Source organism: Oncorhynchus mykiss, chromosome 10, assembly GCF_057628025.1.
Source record: "Oncorhynchus mykiss isolate SJ-2025 chromosome 10, ASM5762802v1, whole genome shotgun sequence".
Classification (NCBI taxonomy): Eukaryota; Metazoa; Chordata; class Actinopteri; order Salmoniformes; family Salmonidae; genus Oncorhynchus; species Oncorhynchus mykiss.
This window is the reverse complement of record NC_143031.1, coordinates 14,094,369-14,115,084: the sequence shown is the minus strand read 5'-3', so window position 1 is coordinate 14,115,084 and position 20,716 is coordinate 14,094,369. Positions and strand designations below refer to the sequence as shown.

Sequence of the window (20,716 nt, the reverse complement as noted above, 5' to 3'; positions counted from 1 at the left end):
ACTGTAGACCTACTTCACCACACTGTAGACCTACTTCACCACACTGTAGACCTACTTCACCACACTGTAGACCTACTTCACACTGTAGACCTACTTCATCACACTGTAGACCTACTTCATCACACTGTAGACCTACTTCATCACACTGTAGACCTACTTCATCACACTGTAGACCTACTTCATCACACTGTAGACCTACTTCATCACACTGTAGATCTACTTCATCACACTGTAGACCACAGGCATAAGTCCCCATTTATTCTAGAAATACTGTCAAAATGAGTCATACTTTCTGGTAATCTTACAAAACTCTTGTCTGTTGATGAGTAAGACGAGTTCATGGAAATACTAAATTTTCCTCCTGTTTCCCCACAAATAGTTTTCGTTTCAAAGCTGTTCAGGCTCAGATCCAAAAATGCAGTCATTCAACTTTGAGAATCTTCCATGTTCTCCTTGTTCAAGGAAACACCACCGTGTCACTTCCTGCTACCTAGAATTCCCAGATGCTAGTTTGGAATTTCCAATGACTTCAGCTGCTGGTAGGGAGTTCACGTGTGGTGCCTAATATGTCTGGAAAACACAATCAGCATTGTTCAACGCCGGTAACCTCTTTCAAGGTATATTACACTAGCCTGGAGCAGGAAATAACCTGGGTCATTCATTTAGCCTAACTCAAGGGACCAACCATTTCCCTCCCCCTGAAGCAAATGAGCCAAAATGGTACTCACTTTGCTGTTTCTAGTTCCACTTTAACTCTATTAAAATGAGACCAGAGTCTTTCAGTAGAGAGTGGATACAAGGTTTCCAAACCTCCCTCTAACTTTTCCAGGAGATAGAGAGTACAACCTTCTCTGATTACAAACACAGAGGTACTGCTAGCATGCATGTCTGTTTATATACAAAGTTTGAGTTAATTGCTCCCCCTCGTTCAGGTCTGGTATTTCCTCGTATTAATCAAGACAAGACTTCAGCTCGTGTTGAGATGGTGAAATCCAAAAAGAGGTCCTAATCCCCAGGACCCCTTCTCAGGAAAACTGACAGTCTCCTTGGATTGCCTCAAGGCTGAAATGGGGGTGGTCCTTCACCTTGTTCATCACTAGGCAGATTTATATCTTATTGATACCATGCTAGCAAAAATAGGATATCAACCATGTACCCCAAGCCCATTTGAAATATTTAGAGTTAGGATCAGTGGCTTTGACTTAGTAATGGATGTCACACATATTAAATCAATAAAATGTCAATATTTCTGAAGACAAATCCCCAAGAATAAAATACTAAATGTAAACTCAGGCTCAGCTACATAGACAAAAACATCGCTGTCCCATTCACCTCCAGTGATATCAATGAAACGTCGCTGTCCCATTCACCTCCAGTGATATCAATGAAACGTCGCTGTCCCATTCACCTCCAGTGATATCAATGAAAGAATTTACTTCCTATGTATTGAAGCTGTTTCATTAAAAAATGTCCACCAGCCTGCCTACTGATGTGGAAGTCAATACAGGCATCGGTCTGCTGTATATAGTTTCAACCTTCAATTGATGACCGATGCTTTTCATTTCAGGCCTTTGTGTGACCATTCAGCCCAGTTGACAGGGATTTCCCCACTGAAGCGACATGGGAAAACGACCAACATGACAACCAATGCCCACAATTAAAGAGGAATGGTCATTTCTCAGATGTCCCAGCCACAATACACGCATTGTCTGCTAGTTTTGCCTCACACTGGTCAGTGTCGGGAAAACTCTGAAAAGTTCAACGGCAAGGGCTTGGCTTGCTTGAGTACACATTTGGCAGATAATTGTTTTAAAACAAATTGAGGCCCAATTTCAATACTTTCCAACTGACAGATGAACTCTAAATCATGTGAAAAACAGTAGTTTATCAGTAGATCTGTATAATCGTATCCATGTAAACAAGTGCAGCTCATACCTGTGGGGACTCAGACTCCAACGTAGCCATGAATGGACTGGTCTTGCCATCTTCAATAACAGTTGGAGACCAGACTTTGTCTTCACACCTGAAAAACAATACCCAGGAAAGAGAGCTACGTTAGTCATTGTTTATCTATAAAAATGCTCAGAGGGTATTAAAGAGGTCATATCTGCTTCAATCAATTTGTGTTTGCAGGTTATTTGCTCACAGCAGTCACTAAGAAGATGCTCTTAAAATAACATTTCTGGATATGATAGTTAGCGTGGAATAAAAGGGATGAAACTCAGGACACGTACACCATAACAGTTAAGTTAACAAAGAAAGACTTGAACATTCATATTAAATACCACTAACCACTGCTGAATATAAATGGCGTACGCCATGGGATGAGATTGTGCACTGCCCTCCAAAAAATTATTTCACACAGTAGCAAGTGGCATGGTTCTTTGTTTGGCAGGCATAACACTGGCAGCTAAAGGTGACCACATTCCAGTACACTAATGATAGTCATCTCTACAGCAGATCAGCAAAACTATGCCATGAACTCAGTACATCTTGTGATTAGATTAACTCAACATGTTAAGACAGTCATCCAGGTGGACAGAAACAATAGGATGGAAAGGCTTAAATAAGGATAGTCTGCTCTCTGTGTCCGATGACAGTGAATGAAGGACAATGGGGTTTATTGTACAAAGTGATTTTTTCCTATCATGGCTAGGCCCATTTATGTACTAAATACAGAATCTGTTCGTATACTGTACGTTTGTCCTGTTTTAAACATGCAATAGGCTAGTCTACATGCCCTGTGCTACACATCCCAGACAGAATTGCATCAGCCAGATTTAGAACTACGCATAAAACCATATGGTAATAAAAAGGTGAAATCCAAATTGGCATGGCATTATACAGCATTTAATGGCACACTTGAGGGGGTAGTGAACGACTTGAGGGGGTAGTGAAAGACTTGAGGGAGTAGTGAGTAATGCTTTTTAGAATTCCTGAACCATTTTCCAAACATGTCAGGGGTGCCATTGCTTGACTATTTGCTGTTATGTGGGCAGCTTCCAAAAGGCCAATGTCATGTCATCACACCAGCCCCAGCGAGGGAGCAGAGGGCAGTGTGCGTATGTAGAGGAACAAAGATGATTTTCCCTCCACTCAGTAAGTCAGACAGCTATTCATTCACACCTACGTACATAGACGCAGGCAAGCCTCTGGGGCAGCAGAAAACAATGATTCCTCTGAGTTCTCCACTGGTGTAAACTTCAAAACTGGAGGATGAGGTCACTCGATTCAGCTGGCATGGCTGCGGCCACATGAGGCAATGCCTCAAAAATGAGCACAGAGGTGTTCGTATCAAGGCTGCTTTATGGGCAAGTGTTTGATGGATGAGCTGCAGACTGCGTGGGATGATCTGACCTTCCCACTACTTATATCAAGACTTTATATCCCAGGATGTTTCCTTGGATACATATGAACGCTCTATTGAGAAAGTCAATTGGCGGCAAATGAATTGACATTTGCTTAAATACAAAAGAACCATAGAACATGGTAACTTTCTACTTTTAAACTCGGACAAAACAGAGATGCTTGTTCTAGGTCCCAAGAAACAAAGAGATCTTCTGTTGAATCTGACAATTAATCTTAATGGTTGTACAGTCGTCTCAAATAAATCTGTGAAGGACCTCGGCGTTACTCTGGACCCTGATCTCTCTTTTGAAGAACATATCAAGACCATTTCAAGGACAGCTTTTTTCCATCTACGTAACATTGCAAAAATCAGAAACTTTCTGTCCAAAAATGATGCAGAAAAATTAATCCATGCTTTTGTCACTTCTAGGTTAGACTACTGCAATGCTCTACTTTCCGGCTACCCGGATAAAGCACTAAATAAACTTCAGTTAGTGCTAAATACGGCTGCTAGAATCCTGACTAGAACCAAAAAATTTGATCATATTACTCCAGTGCTAGCCTCTCTACACTGGCTTCCTGTCAAAGCAAGGGCTGATTTCAAGGTTTTACTACTAACCTACAAAGCATTACATGGGCTTGCTCCTACCCATCTCTCTGATTTGGTCCTGCCGTACATACCTACACGTACGCTACGGTCACAAGACGCAGGCCTCCTAATTGTCCCTAGAATTTTTAAGCAAACAGCTGGAGGCAGGGCTTTCTCCTATAGAGCTCAATTTTTATGGAACGGTCTGCCTACCCATGTCAGAGACGCAGACTCGGTCTCAACCTTTAAGTCTTTACTGAAGACTCATCTCTTCAGTGGGTCATATGATTGAGTGTAGTCTGGCCCAGGAGTGGGAGGGTGAACGGAAAGGCTCTGGAGCAACGAACCGCCCTTGCTGTCTTTGCCTGGCCGGTTCCCCTCTTTCCACTGGGATTCTCTGCCTCTAACCCTATTACAGGGGCAGAGTCACTGGCTTTACTGGGGCTCTCTCATGCCGTCCCTGGAGGGGGTGCGTCACCTGAGTGGGTTGAGTCACTGATGTGGTCATCCTGTCTGGGTTGGCGCCCCCCCCCTTGGGTTGTGCCGTGGCGGAGGTCTTTGTGGGCTATACTCAGCCTTGTCTCAGGATGGTAAGTTGGTGGTTGAAGATATCCCTCTAGTGGTGTGGGGGCTGTGCTTTGGCAAAGTGGGTGGGGTTATATCCTTCCTGTTTGGCCCTGTCCGGGGGTATCGTCGGATGGGGCCACAGTGGCTCCCGACCTCTCCTGTCTCAGCCTCCAGTATTTATGCTGCAGTAGTTTATGTGTCGGGGGGCTAGGGTCAGTTTGTTATATCTGGAGTACTTCTCCTGTCCTATTTGATGTCCTGTGTGAATCTAAGTGTGCGTTCTCTAATTCTCTCCTTCTCTCTTTCTCTCTCTCGGAGGACCTGAGCCCTAGGACCATGCCCCAGGACTACCTGACATGATGACTCCTTGCTGTTCCCAGTCCACCTGGCTGTGCTGCTGCTCCAGTTTCAACTGTTCTTCTACACCTGCATTGCTTGCTGTTTGGGGTTTTAGGCTGGGTTTCTGTACAGCACTTTGAGATATCAGCTGATGTACGAAGGGCTATATAAATCAATTTGATTTGATTTGATTTTAAGAAAGCCGTGAGGAGGACCAAAGACGTACGAGTGGAAACAGAGGCAGAGGCCGATGGAGAGGCAGACAATATGATACACACCAATAGGCCAGGCACAATGGAACATATTGTTTTCAGTGATCTAGTTTAGCGTGTGCTCCAATAGAGTCAGCGTTTGAGGGATTAGTGGAGAAACTGTCTGCAAAGGGATCCGAGCTGTGCAGAGCGCCAACAACAAACAGCCTCCTACGCTCTGCTCACTGGCTTGCAGTGCCAATAACCCAAAAGGGAGACATGTACTGTATAGGGAAGATCTTCAGAGCCTGATTCCATGGCTGAACTAACTGTATTGGGTCTGTTCCTTCTCCATCTCCCCTTGCTCATAAATGAGTGTACAGTTGAAGTCGGAAGTTTACTTACACTTAGGCTGGAGTCATTAAAACTTGTTTTTCAACCACTCCACAAATTTCTTGTTAACAAACTATAGTTTTGGCAAGTCAGTTATGACATTACTTTGTGCAAGACATTTTTCCAACAATTGTTTACAGACAGATTATTTAACTCTACCACAATTCCAGTGGGTCAGAAGTTCCCATACACTAAGTTGACTTAAACAGCTTGGAAAATTCACGAAAACTTCATGCTTTAGAAGCTTCTGATAGGCTAACTGACATCATTCGAGTCAATTGGAGGTGTAACTGTGGATGTATTTCAAGGCCTACCTTCAAACTCAGTGCCTCGGCTTGACATGGGAAAATCAAAAGAAATCAGCCAAGACCTCAGAAAAAAAATTGTAGACCTGCACAAGTCTGGTTTATCCCTGGGAGCAATTTCCAAACGCCTGAAGGTACCACGTTCATCTGTACAAACAATAGTATGCAAGTATAAACACCATGGGACCACGTAGCAGTCATACCGCTCAGGAAGGAGACACATTCTGTCTCCTAGAGATGAATGTACTTTGGTGCAAAAAGTGCAAATCAATCCCAGAACAAGAGCAAAGGACATTGTGAAGATGCTGGAGGAAACCGGTACAAAAGTATCTATATCCACAGTAAAACGACTCCTATATCTACATAACCTGAAAGGCCGCTCAGGAAGGAAGAAGCCACTGCTCCAAAACCAACATAAAAAAGCCAGACTGGTTTGCAACTGCACATGGGGACAAAGATCGTACTTTTTGGATACATTTTCTCTGGTCTGATGAAACAAAAATAGAAATGTTTGGACATAATGACCATTGTTATGTTTGGAGGAAAAAGGGGGAGGCTTGCAAGCTGAAGAACACCATCCCAACCGTGAAGCACAGGGTGGCAGCATCATGTTGTGGGGGTGCTTTGCTGCAGGAAGGACAGGTGCACTTCATAAAATAGATGGCTTCATGAGGCAGAACAATTAAGTGGATATATTGAAGCAACATCAAGACATCAGTCAGGAAGTTAAAGCTTGGTCACAAATGGGTCTTCCAAATGGACAATGACCCCAAGATACTTCCAAAGTTGTGGAAAAATGGCTTAAGGACAACAAAGTCAAGGTATTGGAGTGGCCATCACAAAGCCCTGACATCAATCCTATAGAAAATGTGTGGGCAGAACTGAAAAAACGTGTGCGATCAAAGAGATCCCAACTTATTATGGGAAGCTTGTGGAAGGCTACCCAAAACGTTTGACCCAAGTTTAAATTGTTTCAGGCAATGCTACCAAATGCTAATTGAGTGTATGCAAACTTCTGACCCACTGGGAATGTGATGAAAGAAATAAAATATGAAATAAATCACTCTACTATTATTACATTCTTATTATTTCACATTCTTTAAAAAAAAGTGGTGATCCTAACTGACCTAAATATCTCCCCTCACTGTATATAGACTTTGTTTTCTACTGTATTATTGACTGTTTGTTTATTCCATGTGTAACTCTGTGTTGTTGTATGTGTCGAATTGCTATGCTTTTTCTTGGCCAGGTCGCAGTTCTTGTTCTCAACTAGCCTACCTGGTTAAATAAAGGTGAAATTAAATTTTTTTTTAAAATTATATTTTTTGCCTTCCTGTGACTCCAGGTGCTGTAGGTGTCCTGGAGGGCATGTAGTTTGCACCCGGTGATGCATTGTGCAGACCACACTACCTTCAGGAGAGCCCTGCGGTTGTGGGCAGTGCAGTTGCCATACCAGGCGGTGATACAGCTCGACATGATGCTCTCGATTGTGCAGCTGTAAAAAAGTTAGTGAAGGTTTTTGGTGACAAGCCACATTATTTGAGCCTCCTGAGGTTGAAGAGGCGATGTTGCGCCTTCTTCACCACACTGTCTGTGTGCGTGGACTATCAGTTTGTCAGTGATATGTATACCAAGGAATATAAAAAATAAAATAAAAATGTAAACCTTGCCACCTTCTCCACTGCTGCCCAGTCGATGTGGATAGGGAGGGTGCTCCCTTTTGCTGAAGTCCACAATCATCTCTTTTGTTTAGTTGACATTGGGGTTATTTTTCCTGACACCACACTCTGGGAGCCCTCACTACCACTGTTGTGTCATCTGCAAACTTGATGATCGAGTTGGAGGCCTGCATGGCCACGCAGTCGTGGGTGAACAGGGAGTACAGGAGAGGGCTGAGAACACACCCTTGTGGGGCCCTGTGTTGAGGATCAGCGGAGTGGAGATGTTTTCTACCTTCACCACCTGGGGGCTGCCCATCAAGAAGTCCAGGACCCAGTTGCACAGGGCAGGGTCAAGACCCAGGGACTCAAGCTTAAATGATGAGTTGAGGGTAATAGGGTGTTGAATGCTGAGCTGTAGTCAATGAACAGCGTTCTACATAGGTATTCCTCTTGTCCAGATGGGATAGGGCAGTGTGATGGCGATTGCATCGTCTGTGGACGTATTGGGGCAGTAAGCAAATTTAAGTGGGTCTAGGATGGCCGGTAAGTTGGAGATGATATGGTCCTTGACTAGTCTCTCAAAGCACTTCATGATGACAGAAGTGAGTGCTACGTGATAGTCATTTAGTTCAGTTACCTTGGCTTTCCTGGGAACAGGAACAATGGTGACCATCTTGAAGCATGCAGGGACAGTAGACTGGGATAGGGATTGATTGAATATGTCTGTAAACACACCAGCCAGCTTGTCTGCGCATGCTCTGAGGACGCGGCTAGGGATGCCGTCTGGGCCGGCAGCCTTGCGAGGGTTAACACGTTTACTCACGTAGGCCACAGAGGAGGAGAGCCCACAGTCTTTGGTAGTGGTTCACGTCAGTGGCACTGTATTGTCCTCAAAGCACGCAAAGAAGTTGTTTAATTTGTCTGAAAGCAAGATGATGTCCATGACGAGGCTGGTTTTCTTTTTGTAATCCACGATTGTCTGTAGACCCTGCCACATAAGTCTGGTGTCTGAGCAGTTGAATTGCACTTCCACTTTGTCTCTACACTGATATTCTGATTGCCTTGCGAAGGGAATAACTACACTGTTTGTATTCGGCCATATTCCCAGTCACATGGTTAAATGCGGTGGTACGTGCTTTCAGTTTTGCGCGAATGCTGCCATTAATTAGGGAAGGTTTTAATAGTCACAATGGGTACAACATCTCCTATACACTTCCTTATAAAATTCCTCATCGAGTCAGTGTATACATCAATGCTGTTGTCCGAGGCTACCTGGAACATATTCCAGTCCACGTGATCCAAGCAATCTTGAAGCGTGGAATCCGATTGGTCAGACCAGCGTTGGATGACCTAAGCACTGGCGCTTACCGTTTTAGTTTTGCCTATAGGAGGGGTGAGTAGAGTAGCAGAGGTCGAGCGTGTTACTCTCATGTACTGCAATCGATATGCTGACAGAATTTAGGTAGCCTTGTCATCAAATTAGCTTTGTTAAAATCCCCAGCTACAATGAATGCAGCCTCAGGATATATGGTTTCCAGTTTGCATAAAGTCCAGTGAAGCTCCATGCTGGCCGTCTTGGTATCCGCTTGTGGGGGGATATACACGGCTGTGAAAATAACGGAGGACAGTTCTCTTGGGAGATGCAATCAAATGCCGACTGTAAGGAATTCTAGGTCAGGTGAACAAAGGGGCTTGAGTTCCTGTATGTTGTTAAAATTACACCATGAGTCGTTAATCATGAAACATACACCCCCGCCCTTCTTACCAGAGAGAAGTTTATTCCTGTTGGCGCGACGCACTGAAAATCCTGCTGGCTGTACGGACTCCGACAGCATGTCCCAAGCTAGCCATTTTTTCAGTGAAACAGAGTATGTTACAATCCCAGAATATGGATGGTTTAATTCGGCAGCTGTGAGAAATTTCATGCCGCATTGACTAGAGGGGAGAAGCTACCCTCAGAACAAGATGACGAGCAACAGCATTACATCAACGTCTTCCTGTTATCAAATGAATCTGGACTCCTCCTGATCCCACTGAAAACCAGTCTTTTGATATTACACCATTATAAATCAAAACCATCATGCTGCTACTTCGTTATCAGTAACATGACAAGATCAAATGTAGCCTCTGATCTTGGAGACTGGCTGAAACCACACTTATGGGGTCTCCTCACCAGACCTGGGGGATACTTACTAGATTCCTGATTTTGAAGACAAATCAAATGGCAGCAGCAGGGCTGGAGTCTCCCCTCCTGACCACCGGCTCACTTGATGTGGCATTTTCAACCGCAACATCAGTGCCCTGGGATGACTTTTCCCCTCTTTGGCTGTCCCCTTCCTCCCTAGCAGGGGTACTGTGCGTCAAATCCCTGTACCATTCATAATTCCACAGCTTTGACTCACTGTCCAGGCAGTCAGACCAGGACAACGGTGGCAAAACTTCCTCTCCCGCTTTGTTTTGCTCTCACCCTCAGTCTCTGTACCCCTCTCAGCCTCCCCCCACCCCACTGGTCTCATGACTTCATTAGTTGAGAAGTGAGATGCACCACAGCTGGTCCGTGTCTTCATTGAGGCTCAAGATATACAGTCCAGCTAAGGGAGACATGACATGTTTCAATACGGCCCTGACCTGCCAGGTTTCTGTCCGCCCGAAGCTGACGCCACAGTGAACTTGGAGCGGGGCCTGTTTAGTAACGGCCAGTCTCCCTGCGAGACACACCTTTAGATCAGGCTGCCAGAAATGCCGAACTAGCAGAGCCATTTTACCTCACAGCGCAGTGCTGAGGGAGCATATCAGGGGCTGGAAATTAAGCAAGGGGGTTGGATGGGTTGAAGTGGTGACTGTGTCAAGCTCTACTGAAGCTGGGCCTGGGTTCACGATAGTGTGTTTAAACAACGCATCTTTCCTACAAACCGGCCAAAGACGTAACACGCGTTTCCCAAAACACTACGCAGAAAGAACGGTCGCTAAGTGCGTCTTAGAATGTGTCGATACTGATATTTTATTTAACTAGGCAAGTCAGTTAAGAACAAATTCTTATTTACAATGACAGCCTACCAAAGGGCCTCTTGCGGGGACGGGGGCCTAGGATTTAAAAACACACACACACACATACATACACATATACACACACACACACACACACATATATAAATAATAAATACAATATAAATATAGGACAAAACAGAGACAACACTACATTACGCGAGACCCAAGACAACATAGCAAGGCAGCAAAACATGACACACTGCATGGTAGCAACACAGCACTATGCGATCTCTTTCGATAGCTTTCTCCATTCAAATCTGTCCTTCACAATAGTGACGGATCAGCTCCTAGAGAGATATTACTACCTACGGCTGCAAATATTGAGGTGGCTTATTTTAATGTAGATTTGGCACATCATTGCGCAAATGTTAGGCTACGCATCATGAAATAAGTTGAGACGAATTAGACAGCCTACAATTAGCAAAATAACTCAATTTATTGAACATTAAATACATTTCAATCATATTGAGATGTACCTAAAGGTTACCCTTTATATTTGAATGCAGTCATCTCGGTTTTCATTTGTATCTTTTTCTACGTTGCTTGTTTGTATCAATTGCAAAGACATTAGCAACTGCGTGGTCAACTTTGTTCTGGAGTCAGACAGACGGCTACACCATGCGATTCTATGTTTAATTGAGATGTGATTTATACACAGGAGGGCAACACAAAAAAATATACAACAAATCCTCTCCTGCGAGTGGTGAGGCATGTGTTCGATTACGAGCGTTTTCAATTGAAACGTTAACGGTGGTTTTGGGAAACAGTGCAGAGATTTAACGATGCGCCTATGAAGGTTCCAACAATGAACTTAGCCTTAAGTTGCTGTTGGGAAACCGGGCCCTGGCATGTCTTCCTCCGCCTTTCTCTTTCCTTCCAACTGCTGTGTGACAAATGTCTTTTCCAAAAACAGCTGCTCTTCCAAGCCCAGTTATGAACTGCATAGATTTCTTTGACTTGCTTTCATGAGGCTCTCTGGTTAGCTACTAAGGGCTTCTATGAAGGCTCTATAAAAACAGGTTATGAAAAAAATAGTCATGAAAGTAATGAATTCAGAGGTATAACTTAGACTTTCTTGTACTTAAGTGCTTCAAGCTTCACTGCAACCAATGTCATTTTGGTTCACAAGCAGAGATGTATGCTGATATATTTATCCAACGGCAGCACCAGAAAATTACAGGCCTCTCCAGCCTCACAGTGAGTCCTTTATAGCAGAGTCTTTTAATGAGGGCTTGGTCTGTTGTTCTCAAAAATATTATTTTCTGGGTCAACTTGTCCTCCGCCTCTTCTGGTCATTCCAAACAAAAATACATCTGCAAGTTCAATACTTCCATCTCCCCGGGAAACATAACCCAAGTCATAGACGCTCTCTGCTACCACATGGCAAGCAGTACCAGAGCACCAAGTATGGGACCAACAAGGCTTCTACCCCCAAGCGATAAGACTGCTAAACAATGAATCAAATGGCTACCCAAATGATTCGCATTGAGCCCTTTATTTATTTTTTTACTGACCATGCATACTCACTGGACTATAACCACACAAGCAATCGTCACATATGCTGCTGCTACTCTGTTCATTGTCCATCTTGATTGCCTAGTCACATTTACCCCTACCTACATGTAGTGCCTTCAAAAAGTACACACACAATGTCAAAGTGGAATTGTGTTTTTCTATATTTTTACTAATTAAAAGCTGAAATGTCTGGAGTCAATAAGTATTCAACCCCTTCGTTATGGCAAGCATAAATAAGTTCAGCAGTAAAAATATGTTTAAGTCCTAAGTTACATGGACTGTGCAGAAATAGTATTTTAAATGATTTTTGAATGACTACCTCATCTCTGTACCCCACACATTCAATTATCTGTAAGGTACCACAGTGGAATAGTGAATTTCAAAGACTAGGGAGTTTTCCCCAATGCCTCCCAAAGGGCACCTACTGGTAGATGGGTATAAAAAATTAAAAAAAAAAAAAAAAAGACAGACATTGAATATCCCTTTGAGCATGGTGAAGTTATTAATAACACTTGATATAAATACACCCAGTCACTACAAAGATACAGGCACCCTTCCTAACTCAGTTGCCGGAGTGGAAGGAAACCGCTCAGGGATTTCACAATGAGGCCAATGGTGACTGAGAACAGTTCAAGTTTAATGGCTGTGAGATAACTGGAGATGGCACAACATTGTAGTTACTCCACAATACTAACCTAATTGACAGTGAAAAGGAAGCCTGTACAGAATAAGCGGTATAAATAATTTCTCAAGGCATTGTACATATTACCGCAACTACCTCATACCCCTGCACATTGACTCAGTACCGGTACTCCTTGTATATAGTGTCATTGTTGCTATTTTACAATGAAAATATTTCCTTTTTATTTATCAACATTTTCTTACTTTTTAACTCTGCATTGTTGGGAAAGGGCCAATACAGTAAAACACATTTAATGGTAAAGTCAACAGCGGTTGTAGTCAGCGCACATGACAAATACTTTTGATTTTGACATGCAACAACATTCCTGTTGTCAAGAAAACAATAAAGTTAGCATTATCCATATTAAGCCCTCCAAAATCTCCCCTCCCTTCTGCTTACTGTAAGTGTGAAAGGAATGTACCTTCTGAGGTTTCAAATACAGGTCAAATATGTAACACACATTACATAAAGTGAGGGACTTGAAGTGCCCTATATCCTCTGGGTTTAACCTCTAGTGACACCCCATCCCATGAATGGGACCGTTATCATCTGACACTAATTAGCCTAACGCAACAGACATAAATATTACTAGAAAATATTCCTATTCATGAAAATCAAAAGTGAAATATATTGAGGCACAGCTTAGCCTTTTGTTAATCACCCTGTCATCTCAGATTTTCAGAATATGCTTTACAGCCAAAGCTAGACAAGCATTTGTGTAAGTTTATCGATAGCCTAGCATAGCATTTTGTCCAGCTAGCAGCAGGTAACTTGGTCACGGAAATCAGAAAAGCAATCAAATTAAATCTTTTACCTTTGATGAGCTTTGGATGTTTTCACTCACAAAACTCCCAGTTAGATAGCAAATGTTCCTTTTTTCCCAAAATATTTTTGTGGGCGAAATAGCTCCGTTTGTTCTTCACGTTTGGCTGAGAAATCGCCCGGAAATTGCAGTCATGAAAACGGCAAAAAAATATTCCAAATTAGCGCCATAATATCGACAGAAACATGGCAAACGTTGTTTATAATCAATCCTCAAGGTGTTTTTCAAATATCTATTCGATAATATATCCATCGGGACAATTCGTTTTTCAGTAGGACCGATTGGAGTAATGGCTACCTCTGTATTTTACGAGAGAATCTCTCTGGGAGCATCAGGTGACCACTTGCGCAATGTAGCCGCCTACAGCTATTCTTCAACATAAATGGTCAAAACTATGTCACAATGCTGTAGACACCTTCGGGAATACGGAGAAAGAGTAATCTGGTTGATAGCCCATTCACTGCTCAATAGGGATGCATTGGAACGCAGCGCTTTCAAAACATGAGGCACATCCGGATTGGATTTTTCCCAGGCTTTTTCCTGCAACATCAGTTCTGTTATACTCACAGACAATATTTTTACAGTTTTGGAAACTTTAGAGTGTTTTCTATCCTAAGCTGTCAATTATATGCATATTCTAGCATCTTGTTCTGACAAAATATCCCGTTTACTACGCAAACGTTTTTTTATCCAAAAATGAAAATACTGCCCCCTAGTCACAAAAGGATAAGAGAGAAATCCAATGCTAAACTACACTATACATGCAGTCAATGTAATTGAATTTCCAGTCATACACACAGCACAAATCTGCCCCGTAAAGTAACATTCTCATACCCACGTGGATTTTCCCCGCCTCCCCATTCCGCCAGCTCCATACCTAGCACTGAATGCTAGCAGCTCATTTCAGCTGGGGCTGGAGAAAAGGGTGCATAGTTATCGGCGCAACACACCATCCAGAGTCAGCAACTCAGGCCAACAGAAATTACTCAATGGTGTAGTGAAAAAGGTCACATGCCAGTAGATACCGGGGCGTCGTGCTGCTGTGTTCACCATACCGTCATGTGACCTGCCTTTTGGATGTTCTCATTAAGCCGTGGAGAATAGAAAAGATGGATGAATGTGAAACAGCATTCACTTATTTGGTTCTGCAGGAGAGGTTGGATGGCATTTCATCTCTAACCTCCAGTTATGGTTTCCCTAATCATTTGCTCATGCTCCTGACTGATTGAAAAGAGCATGCATTTGATGGAGTAGAGGCTAACAAAATAAAGATAATATTTTTGGTTGATATTGCTTGATGAAATATGTCAGAGCCAAGATTCACTTAAAAGCATTAAAGTACATTTATGTGAACTCGACATAGAAAGACACAAGTTGAGCTTTCCTACAGCAATGGGCCATTCAGTTCACACTCGAGATCGCACTGAACTCAACCTTGAGTATCCTTAACCTGTTATGGCTGCATCCCTTTGTTCTCAATTTCCGCCTGAAGACATACCCTAATCTATCTGCCTGTAGCTCAGCCCCAGATGCAAGGATATGCATATTCTCGGTATCATTTGAATGGAAACATTCTGAAGTTTGTGGAAATGTTCTTTGAGTGTAGGAGAATATAACACAGTAGATCTGGTGGAAGAAAAGAGAAAGAAAGAGCATACGTTTTCTGTTTTTTATTGTTGTAGTATCATCTTTCACATGTACTAGAATAGCCACGCAGTCAGATAGGATGCTGGGGATAATTGTGATGGATAACACAAGAGGGCAACTGTAGGTGTGCAAAGTTTCAGACTGATAACTTCAGGAATGGGTAAGCTACATGACATTTAGCATGAAGTCACCCAGATGTCCCACACAAGTTGCCCAAATGTACCCAAGTGGCCGAATTGGTGAAATGACCTATAACTATATACAGCAGTGCAAATAACTATATACAACATATCAAAAAGCAATTCTAACACACACACAAAAAAAAATTTAAAACCCCCCCAAAAAAACAGTACACCCCTTGGAAGTCCTCGTCACAATATTTTGCTGCCTGTGCCTTGTCCCATAGCAGTCTCTTTCTGATGTAAAGCAGAGGCAAACTGAACAAGTGGGGCATTTCATGCGACACAGAACACAACGACGCCTCCATGCTGTGCCCTTTTGGCCCTGAGGCACAGTCATGCCTGCAGTAATGAACTGTGGCATATGAACACCACTGGGGCAGAGGTAGAGCGGGCAGCTTGGCACCGTGGGCTCCCAGTCTGAGTCGCTATCACTGAAAGAAAACATAAAAAAATATTTGTATTGTATGAGCCTTTTATCATCACATAAAATAAACAGATATGTATTGTATAGAGCAGAGGGAACAGTCACAAAGGTGAAGTGCTGTTCCATTCAACTCCGGCCATTGTTGTACGTATGTATATATACACACACACACACACACACACACACCACACAAACCACACATTTCATTGCAAAAAAATTATAATATTTTTTTATATATAATATATACACTGCTCAAAAAAATTAAGGGAACACTTAAACAACACCATGTAACTCCAAGTCAATCACACTTCTGTGAAATCAAACTGTCCACTTAGGAAGCAACACTGATTGACAATACATTTCACATGCTGTTGTGCAAATGGAATAGACAACAGGTGGAAATTATAGACAATTAGCAAGACACCCCCAATAAAGGAGTGGTTCTGCAGGTGGTGACTTCAGACCACTTCTCCGTTCCTATGCTTCCTGGCTGATGTTTTGGTCACTTTTGAATGCTGGCGGTGCTTTCACTCTAGTGGTAGCATGAGACGGAGTCTACAACCCACACAAGTGGCTCAGGTAGTGCAGCTCATCCAGGATGGCACATCAATGCGAGCTGTGGCAAGAAGGTTTGCTGTGTCTGTCAGCGTAGTGTCCAGAGCATGGGTGCGCTACCAGGAGACAGGCCAGTACATCAGGAGACGGGGAGGAGGCCGTAGGAGGGCAACAACCCAGCAGCAGGACCGCTACCTCCACCTTTGTGCAAGAAGGAGCAGGAGGAACATTGCCAGAGCCCTGCAAAATGACCTCCAGCAGGCCACAAATGTGCACGTTTCTGCTCAAAACGGTCAGAAACAGACTATGAGGGCCCGACGTCCACAGGTGGGGGTTGTGCTTTACAGCCCAACACAGTGCAGGACGTTTGGCATTTGCCAGAGAACACCAAGATTGGCAAATTCGCCACTGGCGCCCTGTGCTCTTCACAGATGAAAGCAGGTTCACACTGAGCACATGTGACAGAGTCTGAAGACGACGTGGAGAACGTTCTGCTGCCTGCAACATTCCTCCAGCATGACCGGTTTGGCGGAGGGTCAGTTATGGTGTGGGGTGGCATTTCTTTGGGGGGCCGCACAGCCCTCCATGTGCTCGCCAGAGGTAGCCTGACTGCTATTAGGTACCGAGATGAGATCCTCAGACCCCTTGTGAGACCATATGCTGGTGCGGTTGGCCCTGGGTTCCTCCTAATGCAAGACAATGCTAGACCTCATGTGGCTGGAGTGTGTCAGCAGTTCCTGCAAGAGGAAGGCATTGATGCTATGGACTGGCCCGCCGTTCCCCAGACCTGAATCCAATTGAGCACATCTGGGACATCATGTCTCGCTCCATCCACCAACGCCACGTTGCACCACAGACTGTCCAGGAGTTGGCGGATGCTTTAGTCCAGGTCTGGGAGGAGATCCCTCAGGAGACCATCCGCCACCTCATCAGGAGCATGCCCATGCGTTGTAGGGAGGTCATACAGGCACGTGGAGGCCACACACACTACTGAGCCTCATTTGGACTTGTTTTAAGGACATTACATCAAAGTTGGCTCAGGCTGTAGTGTGGTTTTCCATTTTAATTTTGAGTGTGACTCCAAATCCAGACCTCCATGGGTTGATACAAAAATTATCAATGGAAATCAAATGTATGATTTTGTTGTCAGCACATTCAACTATGTAAAGAAAACAGTATTTAGTAAGAATATTTCATTCATTCAGATCTAGGATGTTTTATTTTAGTGTTCTCTATTTTTTTGAGCAGTGTATATATACTTTTATATTTCATAAAATGGCATTAGCACTTACCCGTCCAGAAGTACGTCCTGTCCTTGCAGAAACAGCTCCTCAGTTCGTTTGAATCATAACACTCCAAGATTGCTCAAAAAAAAAATCTCACTTTCACTTTAGACTTTGCTATTCCATGATTTATTCGCCATGATATCTTCAATGAAATCGTTGAAACTTCAACTTTCCGAAATACAGCTGCGCGTAAAAAAAGCCTTACAGCAGCAACTCTGATCGTCAAGGCGCGTGCGATTACAAACAAGGAATTGTGGTCCAACCCCAAACCATTACATACTGCCGTTTACCTCAGCTCATTGGCTATCTACCCAGCTAGATTTCAAGAAGATCAGTGGTCATTGGGCAGAAATATAGTCAATCAATGAAGCTTCGCTAAAATTATTGGTGCGTAAGGTAGTCATTGCTCTTTGTCTTCAAATCAGTTCACTTCGGTCAATACTCCTCGCAAAAAAAACAATGACGTTTGGCTGTGTTGCAAACATCCAGAGGAATGCACTGAAACAAACCATGACTAGATAAACGATTGTTTACGGTGTGTAATCACGTCGAGTGCTCTAAAAAATTGATAGAGATGGAATTCACGGCACAAACGGTTTACAAAATGTTTCGATTTAGGCTATAAAAATGGATTTTATCAAAGAAACCGGCACTTCATTTGATCACTGGGACCCTCAGGAAGAGAAATAAGAGCAAGATATCAGAATGTAAGTCATAATTTTACCTTCAGATGTGAATGTGTAAAAACTGTCATGGCGGAAAATGTTTGTTGTTGATTGCTCTTCTCAAACAAAAGCATGGGATAAGACACTTGCATTTTCAAGAATGTTTAATGTTACGAAGTTGTATTTTTAGTTGTCACTCAAATTTCCCCTGATGTTGATCCTTGTACAGGGATCGCAGCCATAACAGGTTAAATAAATTTACAACTCCTATGTGGATATAGCACTTAATGCTCAGTCTGATAAATGGACTGTTTCTCAGAGGCCGGAGCGTTTCGGGGAAAGCACATTCTAGATACACAAACGGAAAGTGGAAAGTTTCTTCTGACGGGATAAAACATTGAGCTCAAACAACTCCATGACTCCTGCTCATCTGATGGATCAGGTTACCCATGCATGTGGAATTTAGGCTGATTCTCCTTTCCATTTCCATTGCATGTGCAAAGTCTGTCCAGGCTGAAGTGTATTACAATTCTGTGTCTACTCTTCACTTTACTACTCAGGATATGTTCAACCTGGATCTGTTGTTATCCCAAACCGCAGTAGCCAGCTACTCTTCTCATCTGGGCATTTCAAACCCTCCATTGGAAAGCTGGAAAAAGCAACAACAAAAAAAAATCTTCCACTGCTTTGTCCCCATTTCTGAGTTCTCTGTTCCAAATGGCTGTTTAGCCTGACCATTCTCTTTGGATTAGAGAATTAGAGAACTATATTGCATTACAACATGTAGCTCCTGTTCTCCCCAACACCAAATAACTCGTCGCAAATGTTGCTGAACTAAGAATTATGCATTGGTGTAAGCAGTGGAAAGAGCCGTTTCACCCATCATGGGCTGAATAAACAATATCAATCCAACGGTCCATTTCAGAAGCCATGCTGTGCCACAATGTGTATAACTAATGAATGTGATGCAAGAGTGCTCTGTGAGGGTAGAGAATTTATCACTGACTGGCTTCCATGTGCTTGAAAAGAACAATACATGGCTGCGTGGGACAATTCAAGCTAATACATTGTGTCATTCATTCCAATCAGACCTCTTGTCAATGCTGTCTGGTTTCCTCTCTAAAAACAACTTTAGGAGACAAAATGATTGAGGACAGTATAGCGTCTGAAGGGTGCGCCCCCAAATAGCACCCTATTCCCTATATTTTGACCAGAGCTATGTAGGTGGTAGAGTGCCATATGGGACTCAAACAGTACCATGTAGACTTACCTGCTGACGGCCAGTGTGAGCTCCCCCGTGCAGGCCTTGATCCTGTTCTGGGCCTCCATGTGGGTCATGGTCTCTGTGCTGTCGCCATTGATGGCCAGGATGGTGTCCCCAGGACACAGGTCCCCCTGTGCTGCCTTACTGTCCAGTGTTACCTAACCACCAAACAAAGATATATTATTTTGTGTATTAGGGTGGAAGTGCCACACCCAGCCAAAATGCAATAATACTGACAGTCTAGTCAGGTTGTCATGCTACCTACCCTAGGACTATAGGTTTACATATCCGCAAGCAGCAGCGAGTGACACAGCAAAATGAGCAGGCAGCCACTTAAATCGTTATTGTTAAGGCTTGGTAGTTTGAACTGTGGAATCAACTTGTTGTCAAATTGTGAAATGAGTGTCAAGGCAATGATAGCCACCATTATTATATGACAAGCAGGTTCTAAAACAATGAAATTCAACAGTGGAAGACAAAATGTGCCTCACTACCTAAATAAAATAAAATCACCCAAATCTACAGGATGTCAACAGTAGTCCACCCAAATCCCTGTATGATGTACTACTAGGACTCATAAAGCTCTGGTCAAAAGTGGTGCACTATATAGGGAATAGTTTATTTAAAGACGCACCCAGCCAATGAGTGCTGTCCATTCGAACAACGGCCCTCTAACGAGACCTGTCTAACACTGAAATACAGTGCAGGTTCCTCTCTATGGTCCTCACTCAAGGTTTCACCTCCTTCCTCCGAGTACATTTCCCCTTCAGACACTTGTTTACATAATTACCCCCCTCCATCGCCCATCTTTTTCCATGACTCCATTACCAGACATCTCGATTTGGCAGACAGAGGTCAAATGAAACCAAGCATCACAAGTCCGTCCCCCCATATAACTAGACCAGCCATAGGAGGGTGCACTTTTTTTTTGTTTGCACCAAAAGAAAAGTAGTGAAAGAAAACAGTACAGATGAAAAACAGTGTGTAGGTGAGGTTGGAAGAACAAAAGGGCTGATATGAAAACCACACCACAAATAAGTAAAAAAATATATTTTCAATTACAATTGTACATGATATACTCAGTATACAAGCGGGGTGGCCATCAATATCCTTTCTCTATGACACATGGATGAATGCAATATTTTACCTCCTGTGACATGAACTTTGTTGGACCGAACCCTAACCAATTCATACTTCAAGCAGAGTGAAGATGTTTGTAAATGTCAGACGTG

General features: G+C 43.2%; 1 protein-coding gene across 1 annotated transcript in view; it reads right to left on the bottom strand.

Moving 5' to 3' along the window:
* LOC110533370 (PDZ and LIM domain protein 4) overlaps nucleotides 1-20,716 on the bottom strand; it is a 44,334-nt gene that overhangs the window by 11,332 nt on the left and 12,286 nt on the right. Inside the window, exons 2-3 of the mRNA XM_021617501.3 lie at nucleotides 19,491-19,642; nucleotides 1,936-2,023 (exon numbers count right to left, since the gene is read on the bottom strand). Coding sequence (XP_021473176.3) covers nucleotides 1,936-2,023; nucleotides 19,491-19,642 — 240 coding nt within the window. The remainder of the gene's footprint in view (nucleotides 1-1,935; nucleotides 2,024-19,490; nucleotides 19,643-20,716) is intronic.